At 52.7% G+C, this 13,218-nt stretch overlaps 2 protein-coding genes and 1 pseudogene across 2 annotated transcripts; 1 reads left to right on the top strand and 2 right to left on the bottom strand.

The window, feature by feature from the left end:
- Positions 1 to 1,002: 1,002 nt before the first annotated feature.
- Positions 1,003 to 3,359, bottom strand: LOC111255806 (annotated as a pseudogene).
- A 1,676-nt stretch (positions 3,360 to 5,035) lies between these two features.
- On the top strand, positions 5,036 to 6,826 carry LOC101777730 (uncharacterized protein At5g39865). The gene has a single exon (XM_004987098.2). The coding sequence runs from the start codon at positions 5,440 to 5,442 to the stop codon at positions 6,463 to 6,465; it is 1,026 nt and encodes a 341-aa protein (XP_004987155.1). The 5' UTR covers positions 5,036 to 5,439; the 3' UTR covers positions 6,466 to 6,826.
- A 250-nt stretch (positions 6,827 to 7,076) lies between these two features.
- On the bottom strand, positions 7,077 to 12,763 carry LOC101767460 (sucrose transport protein SUT1). The gene is made up of 13 exons (XM_004985485.4): positions 12,344 to 12,763; positions 9,977 to 10,042; positions 9,799 to 9,897; positions 9,608 to 9,672; positions 9,439 to 9,523; positions 9,313 to 9,346; positions 9,105 to 9,204; positions 8,930 to 9,005; positions 8,480 to 8,674; positions 8,252 to 8,395; positions 7,923 to 8,156; positions 7,725 to 7,832; positions 7,077 to 7,628 (listed from the first exon to the last, which is right to left on the bottom strand). The coding sequence occupies exons 1-13, from the start codon at positions 12,524 to 12,526 to the stop codon at positions 7,458 to 7,460; spliced, it is 1,560 nt and encodes a 519-aa protein (XP_004985542.1). The 5' UTR covers positions 12,527 to 12,763; the 3' UTR covers positions 7,077 to 7,457.
- Between the last annotated feature and the right edge of the window lie 455 nt (positions 12,764 to 13,218).

The following is a 13,218-nucleotide window of genomic DNA, read 5'->3' as shown; positions in this document are numbered from 1 at the left end:
AGAAATACCTCAAGGCCTAATTGCTGGGGCCGGGAATGATGCGTAATTCAAAACCCCAAGGTCGGCCTTTTTTTCGTAAAAATAACCCAAAAGTTATAAGCAGTCCACCATGACTGAATGATTCGAGATAAACGATGCGAGAATTAAACGGAGCCAGTCCACTTGGGTCATCAGAAACGTCACTATGCCAGAATACATTATTGGAGACGCGGCTCAACTCTCATTCAAGACGAAAAAAATATTGGAGACGCGGCTCAACTCATTCGAGACGAAAAAAATTAGCGTCACCAAATTTTCGTCGTGATTCACATCGGAGACACGGATTTTGCACGTCACCGATGACCCCTCATCGGAGACATGTTTTGTCAAAAACGCATCTCCAATTACCCTAATTCACATCGGAGACACGGATTTTCCACGTCACCGATGACCCCTCATCGGAGACATGTTGTCAAAAACGCGTCTCCAATTAGGGTCATTGGAGACGCGTTTTTGACAACATGTCTCCGATGAGGGGTCATCGGTGACGTGGAAAATCCGTGTCTCCGATGTGAATTAGGGTAATTGGAGATGCGTTTTTGACAAAACATGTCTCCGATGAGGGGTCATCGGTGACGTGCAAAATCCGTGTCTCCGATGTGAATCACGACGAAAATTTGGTGACGCTAATTTTTTTCGTCTCGAATGAGTTGAGCCGCGTCTCCAATATTTTTTTCGTCTTGAATGAGAGTTGAGCCGCGTCTCCAATAATGTATTCTGGCATAGTGACGTTTCTGATGACCCAAGTGGACTGGCTCCGTTTAATTCTCGCATCGTTTATCTCGAATCATTCAGTCATGGTGGACTGCTTATAACTTTTGGTTATTTTCAGAAAAAAAGTCGACCTTGGCTTGGATCACGCACATCACAGCACAGCAACAAGCTTTAGATCATGGTTTCAGTGGCTTTGTTTGGTTTTATTTGTGCTTAGGCCGATCGGTCCAGATGCTTGGACTGAACTCCAAATTTCAGAACCGAAAAGCACTATCACAATCTCCCCTATCTCGCTGGGTGAACGACATTTCTTTTTTATTTCAGTATTTTTAATAACTTATTTGATCCCAAATGCTGGTTAAATCCATCCCAAAATGTGATGCATAATAATTACGGGACTCTTCCTCCATCAGAGCACGCGTTCAATGCTCACGCTGGTTACGCATTTGGACTTGTGCCTGATCATCTTGAGCTCCCCGTCTTGATCTCCACATCGCAGTATCGCACCACCTCCACACCGGTGAAGACGAAACCGGCATCATCATACGTGTCATCATCATCTCCGGCAGCGCAGTACTTGGCCGTGCAAAGCCTGCCGGATCCCAGGTCCGCCAGGTAGAGACTCGTCAGCGACCAGTCGTCCGGCGGGTCGAGATCCGCCCAGACGTGCCGCACCACCGGCGGCCGGAGCGAGCTCACGGCGCACAGGCGATGGAGCCTGCAAGCCGAGAGGCCGAACTCGGGAACGTACTCGGCTTCGCCGACGAACGGCAGCACCCATTCACCGGCATTGTCCCATTCACGGGTCGCCGTGTCGAAGCAGTAGGTGCCGGCGGCGATGCTCTCCTGCTGCTGGTTGGCGGTGGCAGCGGACGACACGTAGATCGTGGCGCCGTCGACCGCCACGGCCCAGTCCAGCCGGGGCCTGTACCCGGGGTCGCGGAGGAACGGCGGCGGCGGGAGGGGCCGTCACCGCCAGCCCTTGGAGGAGGAGGAGAGCACCTCGAAGGGGAAGTAGCTACCGAGCGCCATGTCCATGGCGTATAGTGCCTCGGCGTGGTCGCCGTTGACTCACCGGAAGATGTAGGACTCCTTGCCGGTGTCAGAGCCGGAGTCGTCGCAGGAGGCGGCGGCGGAGGCGTGGGCTTCGGTGCGGGGGACGGAGAGCGCCACGTGCATGTGCCCCTTGGGAGCGTTCATCGCCGGCATGCCCTGCGCGGAGCGCGACCTCGTGTCGTGCACGACGGCGTGGCCCGCCCCGTCGGCGCAGAGGATCTTGCCCGCCGCGCCGAAGGGCGCGAACACGTCCGCGCCCTTGATGAGGTGGTAGTGCTTCGACCTGAGTGGTTGGAAGATGAAGCTGGGCGCGGCCGGCGGCCGGAGATGCGGGTTCCCCCAGAGCCCCGTGTTGCCGCTTTGCTTGTCGCCGTTCCTCTGCTTGGCTGCCGCTGCGGCCGATTCGTAGAAAGAGCGGCGAGGTGTCCAGATGGTTTACTGAATACAGGCCATGGCTGCACCTCAATACGAGGTTCAGAAACCGACGATGACTCATCTTATCAACCTGAATATAAAAAAAAAATCAATTGCTGAATCTCAAAAGTAAGAAATTCAATTGTTGAATCTCACTCAAAAGATCGAAGAGACGTAGACTGAATGGCGGCGGCGGATAAGGCAAATAAAAAAGGTTGCGGCGGCGACTTAGGGGCCTTAGGGCTAATAGCCAGAGGCCAAAGGAGCAAGATGGATGAAAAGATGGTCGGTGCTGCGGGGGGCAGGTGTGAAGAGGAGTCGCAGGTCCGGCGGGGACTATGGCGGCGGCGAGAGGGCCGGAGGAGACGACGGAGATCGGCCATCCAAAAGCGGGGGCCGATTTGCAAAATATTCGGATCGCGAATATTAATCGCGATCCGAATTAAGAGGCTATATGCAAATACACAGGGGCAATACGTAAAAATCCGGATCGCGATTATTTATAGAGATCCAAATTAGGGGCCTATTTCAAGTTATAAGGGGTAATACTGCAATATATCGGATCGTGATTAATAGTCGCGATCCAAATCAGGGGCATTGTGCAAATATTTGTCGCCGGCGAGGTCGCGCCAGCGCCTGCGCCCTTCGCGTCCTCCGCCGCTGCCCGCCCGCGCTCCCCTCCGTCGAGCACCCGCACCCGACCTCCGCCTCCGTCCCCGCAGGAGCCAGCGACAACGAGCTCCTCCGGCTCCGCGAGGTGGCGCACGGTGGCGGCGAAGGCCGGCGCGGGATAGGGCGGCCTTCAAGCTATCTCCGTTGCTCCTCATAGAGCGTGGATGGCGGACGGAGCTCCGGGATACCCCAGGCCCCAGAGCTCCCGTGCTGCCGCCCTGCTTGCCGCCGACCTTGCTCTTCGCTGCCGCTGCGGCCGGTTTGTAGAACAGCGGCGAGGTGTCCGGATGGTTTACTGAATACAGTCCAGGCTGCACCTCAACTCGAGGTTCAGAAACCGACGATGGCTCATCTTATCATCCGAAATAAAACGACCTAAATCCTCTCAAAAGAAAGAAAATCAATATGCTGAAACTCAAAAGATCGAAGAGATGTATACTGAATGGTGCAGCGGCGAGGCGAGTTGCGCAGATGCAGGTCAGTCAAAGGGTAGCGACGGCGAGTTAGGGGAGTTGGGGCTCATCATATCCAGCCTCCAAAGAACTTGGGCTGGCCCAGAAGTTTGTGACGTGTTTATACGGCCCAACTTAATAGGGCCTGTTTGGTAGAGCTCCACGCAGCTCCAGATCCTCAAAAATAGCTCTGCTCTGGAATTTTTCAGCCAAACGGTTTTAGATCCAGCAACTCCACTACGGATCTGCTCCACGAAAACGGTGGATCTATCCCCAAATCCATGGATTTGGTGGAGCACCTCAGGGGGTGCTCCACGAAATCAAATTTGGTGGAGTTGGAGGAAATTACCCACCACTACCACTCATTAGTGGAAAATGTCCGGTTCGTTCTATTTCTTCCTCTCGCGCTGCCATGGCCGCGCCCCGCTCGCCGCAGCCCCGCCGCGCCCCGCCCGCAGGACCGCCGCCCCGTACCCGCCGGAGCACCGCCCCGCCCACCGGAGCGCCGTCTCGCTTCGCCGGCGGCCCGCGCGCCCCGCCCGCTCGAGCGCCGTCCTGGCCGCCGGTGAGGCCGCGCCCGCTTGCCGCCCCGCTCCGCTCGTCGGAGCACCGCCCCGCCCGCCGAAGCCCCGCCCCGCACATGGCCGCCTGGCCGCCGGTGCGACCGCGCACGCCCGCGCGCGCGAGGTCGCCTAGCCGCCGGCGTGGCCGCGCCCGCCAGCGCGCGCGAGGCCGCCGGCGAGGCCGTGCCCGCCAGCACCTCAACCATGCGTGCTACAGCGCCAGGAAGGAGATATTTTTTTATTCTGATGAATGGGCCCAAATTGCCAGTGAGATAAAGACAAGAATGGAGCTGTACCAAACGCTTTTTGAGATATTAGATCCACGGTGGAGCAACTCTATGGCGGAGCTAGCTGGATCTATAGAATTGGAGCTATTTTTTCAGAGGTGGAGCTCTACCAAACATACCCTGAATGGTGCAGCGGCGAGGCGAGTTGCGCAGATGCAGGTCAGTCAAAGGGTAGCGACGGCGAGTTAGGGGGGTTGGGGCTCATCATATCCAGCCTCCAAAGAACTTGGGCTGGCCCAGAAGTTTGTGACGTGTTTATACGGCCCAACTTAATAGATTTTTTTGTCAAATGGGCCGTGCACAACATAGGTTCCTTTCCTGCTCTTTTTTTTTGGCGGGGAGCCTAGTAATACTATGGTCTGTCTGTCAGTCAATGCTGGTTTTTCTACATACTACAGCTATTCTTCTTTTTCTTAGGTATACGAATATTTTGCAATAAAGTTCTTCTATTTGGGCGAGCGGTATGTTCTAGCTACTTCCCCAAGTTATGGTGCATTTCCATGTCCAGAAAAAATCATGCTGCATTTTTTTCCCCTGCACCCAAAGCTGCACGCGTATATCTAACTTCGTGCAAATGCTACAAAAGAGAAGCTCCAAAGCCGGAGCCCTGTGAACAGGGTCCTCGAATCAAGGGCAGCGCAGATGCGTACAGAAAAAGCAGCGCGAAAGGAAGGAATCAATGATTGTTTGACTAACACGGCCCTAAACCAAAGTTAAATTCACTAGCGGCTATGCCCATAAACAAACAAAATGAGGGCCATTCTCCAACTTTTGTTATATAAAAAAAAACATGACAGACCACCATTTGAACTTCCCTCCAAAAGTCCAGACTCCCAAGCGTAGATGTTCCAAAACCATCCTCTCCAACAAAAATAAAAAGAGAATGTTCCAGCACTGTTATTCTTTTAAGGTCAATCATAGCATTGGACAAACTTTGTTCATACAAACAGCTGGTAAATCTCAGCGCATGTCACGTCATAATCCATTAATCCTGGCAGTAGTTTTATATCCCCAATGGCCAAAGCCAGATATATAAAGGATCCTAAACCCCAGAAACCCCGATCCCAAAACATCAGTTTTCAAGCTCATCCATTCACTGCTTGGAACTCCTCAACATTGTGCTCCTAGCTGGCTGATCAGTGATCTGATCACACTGGCAGCCTGGTACACCAATCCAAACTACTACTAGCTCCTTCACATTGCCAGTTAGCTGCTGTCGCTGGCCTTGTCCAGAGAGGCGCCATGGGGTGCACCACCTCCAGGCAAGCCCGGCACGACCTCCGCTACTGCCCGTCGCCGCTGGCGCTGCCGCGGAGCCAGTCGTTCCCGGCCCGGTGCCCCAGCGACGCCGGCGTCCACGTGGTCCGGCTCACGTCGTCCACGCTGGGCTCCCTCGAGCTCGAGAAGGCCCTTCCGCGGGCGCCGGAGCCCGCCGCGGCGCGCGCGCCGCTGAGGCTGGCGCCGCGCACGCCCACCATGACGCCGCCCAACGAGCCCGAGGACATCGACGCGTGGGCGCTCATGGCGGGCCTCGAGGACCACTCGCCGCTGCTCGCGGCGCCGTTCGGGCGCCACTCCTTCTCGTTCCCGGTCGCCGCGGCGCCGCAGGAGCTCGCCGCGTCCGCCAAGGTCACGCCGCTGCCGCTGCCACAGCCCCACGCCGCCGCCGCTGCGGTGGACGGCGTCGAGGGGAAGGCGGGAAGAGCGAAGGCGCGTCCTCCGCGCCGGGCGGTGCTGTACTTCACGTCGTTGCGCGGCGTGCGCGCCACGTACGAGGACTGCTGCCTCGCGCGCGCCATCCTCAAGGGCTATGGCGTGCGCCTCGACGAGCGCGACGTGTCCATGCACCGCGGCTTCCGGGACGAGCTCAACGGCCTCCTCGGCGTCCCGGGCGGCGGCGCGCTCGCCAAGTTCTTGGCGCCGGCCGCGCCCGCCCTCCCCAGCCTGTTCGTGGACGGGGAGCTCGTGGGAAACGCCGAGGAGCTGAAGCGGCTGCACGAGGCCGGGGAGCTCGCGGCGAGGCTGGCCGGGTGCGAGAGCGCGGCGGCCGCGGGCGACGCTGGCGCGTGCGAGGCATGCGGGGACGTGCGGTTCGTGCTCTGCGAGACGTGCTCGGGCAGCTGCAAGGTGTACGTGGACGACGAAAGCGAACAGGAGGAAGACGACGCGTCCGGCGACGATGGCAGCGGCGGTGGCGGGTTCCGGCGGTGCCCGGAGTGCAACGAGAACGGCATCGTGCGGTGCCCCGTGTGCTGCTGCTGCGGCTAAGAAGTTTTTGATATGACGTGCACAATTCCTTTTGCCTTGCGTGCGCCACTTTGGATGTGGTGCACGCTAAGCTCCCTGCGATTTGTGAATGACCTTGTTGTATTCTTGCTTGATCGACGGTCTAGGATGATCGTGGTGTTTCCATTTGGATTTTTGGATGACATGAGTAACAGATGCCAATGCTTCAGTGGTGTTGCCTGAGGAATTGAACTCTGTATGTCTAGCCCAATAACGAACCCAAATCTTTCGCCGGCCGGAACGGCCGTGGACTGGTTCGTGTACGCGTTCCACCCTTTCTACTCGCGACACGGGTGCGGTGGCCGTTGCCTGGTTGGAGCAGTTGGCCGCGATTCAAAGCCGGCGCCGGCGCCGGCGCCGGCACTGTCGCCGTCGCGGCGCGTTTCCATATGCAACAAAAAGCGAGGCGCAAGAACGGGACAAATGGAGCAAAACAAGGCGCCTGCATTGCTCCGACCAAAAATCTTAAACGGCGGACATTACATAGTTACAGGAGTAGGCCTCTAGCTCTAGACCAATCATCTCCTCTGACCTCTAGCACTAGCTTCTGAATTCTGAATTCTGATCATGTAAGCAACACACACAGTTCACACTGCACAATGATTGACCGAATTCGAATCCCTTTTTTCCCCTGACGGATCAGTCCGCTGTGCTACACACAAAGATCGACAACAACAGGAGCAAGCGCGACCGCTGCCGGCCGACCGAGCCCTCACGACGCACCAGCCTTCTTTTTTAACTGACCTACTCGATCGCTCCTTACACTAGCTAGCTTAGCAGAGACCAGACCCTTGGTAACCAGCTGGTGCCGGATGCTCACTTCACCTCTCCACTTGCCCCAAGCCTATCTCACTCACACGACAAAGTACAACACACACGACTGTTTCCCTTTCTTATTCTGTTGATGAACATGCAAACTCTGCTTCTTGCACGCCGGCGGCCTGGCCCGGCCGGCCAGGCGCGGGGGCCCGGGCTCAGTGGCCGCCGCCGCTGACGGCCCGGAACTGGCGCTTCGAGATCTTGGGCAGGAGGAAGAGGCCCACGATCCCACCGATGAGGGCGAAGCCGGACGCCACGCCGAACGCCGGGATGTTCCCCTTGCCGAACAGCGCGTCCCACGGCCCCGCGCCCAGCGCGATGATCACCTGCACGCACAACAAGCAGCCGTGAGCACATCACCACGTTCAAAGGAGGACAGACTATGTCAAGCAATTAAGCGGCTGAAGAACAGCGCTACTGACCTGAGGGATGACAATGGAGATGTTCAGGACGCCGGTGCAGAGCCCTTGCCCGCCGCCTTTGGTTGCCGCCAGCTGCGCCGTCACGGCGAACGGGACGCTGTACAGAATCTGCACGGTTCGCACAGAGATCATGACATTGTCAGCGCAAATTATCCTTCTTGGAACGTGGCGTGGCGTATTCGGTGGAGAAAGGCTTACAGCGAGAGGGACACCCAGGAACGCGAACAGGACCAGGCACACGGCCTTGATGCTCGAGCTCGCGGTGATGGCGTCCTGCACGTATCCGTGGTAGTCTTTGAGCGACCAGAAGCTGATGAGCGCGGTGGCGGCCATGGCGACGCAGACCATAAGGTTGCTCGTCACCCACACCAGCCTCGGGCCCACCTTCCGGCACATCGGCTCGATCAGGAAGGAGGTGAACCCTAGGACAATCTGCACACGGGGTGATGAAGCTCGTGGTCAGCTCTCAGCTATTGTTAGGACAGAATTTACAGTGCCTGGAAATGAAATGGAACCAGTAATCTTACCGAGTTGAGTAGCAACCCGAACGAGCCTATTCTGACACCTTCGTTGAATGCGGCGACCTGAGTGGTGGTCCCCTTCGGGTCGCCGTGGTAGATCTCACGACCCATCCAGTCGGTGTCGTAGAGGATGAACGGGAACCATGAGAGCTGCAATGACAGTGGTAGCGTCAGTACAGAAGAATTACACGAAATCAGTGTAAACTAGCTAGTAGATGGCTCTGTATAGCGTACCCAAGTGAGGCCGGTCACAAGAAGCACGGACGGCATCCCAGGGGGCAAGTTCTTGAAGCCCTTGAACACAGCAAGCGGGCCGGTAGGTTCAGCTTCGACCTCACCATTTGCTTTTGTTGGGAGGTTTTCATTTCCTCTGTATGGCACTTCCTTGGCGAAGATCAGGGTTATAGTGAAGCAGAACATCAGGAATACCTGAAGGCATAAACAAAAAAGAAAAAAACATCCAAGATTTAGCATCTATCCACATCATATATCAACATGGGAGGAATATATGCGTAAAGATAACAAAAAGAAAAACATCCAAGTTTTAGCATCTACACGAATCATAAATCAAAATAGGAGGAATATATGCTTAAAGGTTGTTAATCGACTCATAACCAGCTCATTATAATATATGGGTAGTCATAAATATCTTGTGAGCATTTTGCGAGATATTATAAAACTTACCACAGCCACCAGAAAAGCACCTTTCAGGTTTGCACAGGCTTCACAACAGGCTTTTGTTTTCAGGAACGGAAACCACCTGTATATGATGATATCAGTTTATGCAGGATGCGCATTTTCAGTAAACTAGTTTTCAGATAGCGAGCCGAAAATTTGTATACACGAGTACCGGACTTACTTGTGCCAATTATTGGTGGAACCAGAGGAGTACCCTAGGATATTTCCCAACGCCATCCAAGAACAGAAGATTGAATTAGCTGCGCTAGGGCCATGATGACCTGTCGAGCGAAAAAAGAGAGTTGCAGATCAGGTCGCGAATTCCATCGATGTCACAACAACTACTAGTACTGGTTTAAACCCTGAAGTGAGCTAGCCGTGAAAGTTACCTGACAAATCAGCCATTAGAGCACGAGCTGGGCCCTGGCGGTTGAATGCAAAATGTCAGATTTTATAATAGTGCATTTTTCAAACTGATTGTCTGAAACTCTGAATTGTTGATGTAATGTACTCACTTGCACAGTATTGTTGGAGAAGTCAAGTAGCCAGAACCCCAGAACATAGACGATTGCAGCATGCCAGCGAGGACCATGGTAGAGACTGCATTACACACCATCAAGTATCAGATCAGTTGAAACTGACGCAAGCAAAAGATAAATAATCTTATTTGAGGCAGTAGCTAACCTGCACTCTTCCTTTGTGTCGCCTAGAGCAGCTCCAATGTCTGATGAAAATCCAACAATCACAACCTGCACAGCATAAAATTGAAAAATGTTAATAGGGAACCTTGAGTGAGGAGCAGCAGTGAGTGAATTTCAGTTCAGTTCTAAGAATATAGCAATAGAGATTAGAGAGGCTGCGTGCGAGGTTCTCACGGCAAGACAAATGAGCAGACATCCTGTCATAATGAATGGCCTCCGTCTTCCCCATCTGGAGGTGCACCTGTCACTGTACAGGCCAACGAGGGGTTGAACCTGCAGGGTAGAAGAAGGATTAATGGATAATATCTGCAACATGACAGTAACATTGGTTCGAAAATAGTGTTGTACTCACCACTAATCCAGCAATAGGACCACAAAGCCACATGAATGAAGTAAGGGCATGTGAAAGCCCCAGAGTCTGCACAAACATAGGCAAAAAATTCAGAGATCAGCAGCATGCTTACATAATGGCTGTGTAACTAGTTCAGCCTGTTTGTTTTGCACTGCAAAGACAACCACATGTAACCGATCCTGATACTGACAAATCAGCCAGGTACATTATCGCTAATAGAGATTAGAGAAAACTACTTGCAACAACCGGCAGGAGACAGTGGCAGTTTCATTATTAATAGAGAAGAACATTAGCATTAAATTTTATTTAGTGGGTATGTGCATGTCGAGATACATCGGACAGGACATGTCTTTTTAGAGACACAGGAAAAAAAAGGAATATATCTGGCCTAAAGAAGGTTCCTCTTTAATCTGACCATCCAGGTTGCTCGGTGCGGTTAGGCAACGTGCCAGATCAAACCTGACAGATTCGCCTGCACCAATCGGCTTGATGGCACTTGGCTCAACAAGGCTACGGCCTACCGCAGCGAGCATAAACTTTATCCAAAGTAGTCCGCCGAATCGGGATGGCTATAATAAAATATTCCATTCGATCAATAATGAACACTTTTTTTTGGACGAACATCCACGAACACTTCTTTTTAACGGAAAAATCGATGAACGCTCTAAAACATTTGCTAATTTTGTTCGGCATGGGCAGGCACCGGAAGAAGGCATGGTGCCGTGTGCATAGACAGAGACAGGCCTCCTTTAGAAAGCAAGATTCTCAAAACATAGAATTCGATTTGGTTATCAATTGCAGTACGATACGAATTTAAGATGTACTCCCTCCGTTCCAAATTACTATTCGTTTTGGCTTTTCTAGATACATCATTTTTGCTATGTATCTAGACATAAACATATAACTAGGTGCATATCAAAATGTGTGTATCTAAAAAACCAAAACGAATAGTAATTTAGGACGGAGGGAGTAGTATACTTCCTAATGGAAATGTTTGGATACAACACATGAAAAACTAGAGGTTGAGCCTTGTTAGATTTCGTCTAAAATTCCTTTGGGTTGATATGAATTACTCCAAAATAATAGGATTCTACGTTGTTAAAAAAATCTGTTTTAAAGGGACATGTAATATTCTCGAGAAAAAGGGGATATGTAGGAAAAAATCCTATAGGAATCAAATCCTAAACCAATCCTTTGTTTTTAATTGCTTTATTTAAAAAACTTTATTCTTAAGGGGGCCATACTAGTTGGGTTTTCTCTCTCCCTTTTTACTATCTATTTATATATTTATATGTTGAAGGATTATCTTTCTTAAATTTATCCTTCTCTGATTGTTCCAATGGAAAAAAAGGCAGTTGAATGAAATGATAAAACGATATGTGATCTTTTGGAATAGTTTATTTCTCTACCTAGAATATTAGCAAGGAGACATTACAAATCAGACATGGATAAATTAATACAAGTTTTTTTTTCTCTTTTAGTGCTCATGAAAATATGGAAGGTTGGGCTTTGTTTGGGACTACCATACATAACGTGTGGTCTTTGTTTGGAACTTTGGACGGTGGGCCAAATGGTCGGTTATGGTTTGAGAGGTTTCCCTATCCAGAGCTGCAAACTTCTGGAACTTCCGGTAGAGAATTCGTTTGACGAGAGACGGCAGGTGCACCGTCTACCTGCGGATTTTTGGGAAGGCTACCTCTTTGAACCATAGGTAGTCATGGTGGGTGTCAGATGAAGTAGTAATTCTGGTACGTCACTAAAGTCCTCGACTGTAGAACGAAGATGAAACAAATGTTTGAGGTTCAGACTCTACGTAGCAGTAGTAACTGGTGTAGAGGAAAAGTGGCCAATTAATACTAGGTAGCCGCAGTACTCGTCAAAAAAGAAAAGGAAAAAAAAAACTACAGCCCCAGGAGATGCATGGTCATCGATCAGGAAGGATCCATGGCGCGAAAGCTACGCATGCACTCCAATCTAGACGAAACCACCATGCATCAAGTAGCTAGAAACAAAGTGTAGCTATCAACTGCAAGTTTTGGCCACATGTGCAGATGCTGGTGATCAATACCCTACTTTATTTGTAAGCATGACGAGATAAAAGACAAAATGAAAAACATTGGTCAAAGCTACCGTTTCAAATTTAAACAACTCGATTAATTAAGTATATGTATTCCAAGGAAAATAGCCGGCGTTTAATTGAAAATTTGCAAGCAAATTCTACACTGCGCGTGCCCCGAGTCCATGCGTGCATGTACGTGCACGGGGGCGCGGCGCACGAGAACATATTATAATCTCGTAGCATGCACGCATGCCACGTACATACGAGAGGGTCGCCAAGAACGGAGGGGGAAGAGAGTATGTGTATACCTGCACGTAGGGCGTGAGGAGGGAGAGCTGCAGCGCCCACCCGTACTGCACGCCGCCGGCGACCATGCCGGCGAGGATGAGCCTGCCGAGGCTGATCGGCACCGGGGCGTCAGCCGCCGCGCCGCCGCCCCCGGCGCCGCGGACGCCCACCGTGAGCTCCAGCTCGCCGTCGCCGCGAGCCATGGCGTTCGTTCGGCCGCCGAGATCACCAGACAGCACAGGTTGCCCGGCCGGGAGATCGGAATTGAATCGAAGGGACCAAAGGGGAAGCGAGCTTTGGAAGGCGCTGGAGTCCCGGGAGGAGGGGGAGACGAAAATGGAAAGTGCGAGAGGTAGGGGAGGAGGAGAGCGAGGTGCGCTGAGAGCGCGTGGAGTGAGGAGGGACGAGAGGCGGGCGAGCGAGGTGGGTGTGTGTCTGGAGCGGGGAGATGGCGAGGCATTTAAAGGCCGTGGCGTTGCCCCTGCGCGCAACCCGCCGGCCCGGCCCGGACCACCCTAGCCCGGATGCGGCCACTCGTCCGCCATCCTATCACTCACTCCAGGATTTAATTTGCTCAAAAAAAAACACGCGGGGGAGGAGCAATTAATTATACTAGGTCCACAGGCAGGCATGAAGAAGGATGCAAGCAGATATAGCACGCGGGGCCCTTATCCATCTCGGATCATTTGCTTTCCAGGTCGTCTGATCTTGCTTGATCAGACCGATGCCAATGCTTTATCCTCCGACCAATTAATGTTTTTTTTTGGGTGCCCGTAGCGATTCTCCACTACTCCGCCATGCAGCGGAGGGAGGCCGTGTCCGTGTGCCTGCGGACCCTTTTGGCTCTGTTCTTCCTCCACTGCCCTCCGCATGGCCACGCCGACGTTAGGAAGGA

This window comes from Setaria italica, chromosome IX (genome assembly GCF_000263155.2).
Source record: "Setaria italica strain Yugu1 chromosome IX, Setaria_italica_v2.0, whole genome shotgun sequence".
NCBI classification, from domain to species: Eukaryota; Viridiplantae; Streptophyta; class Magnoliopsida; order Poales; family Poaceae; genus Setaria; species Setaria italica.
Note: the sequence above shows the minus strand (reverse complement) of the source record. Positions and strands in the feature narration are given on the sequence as shown.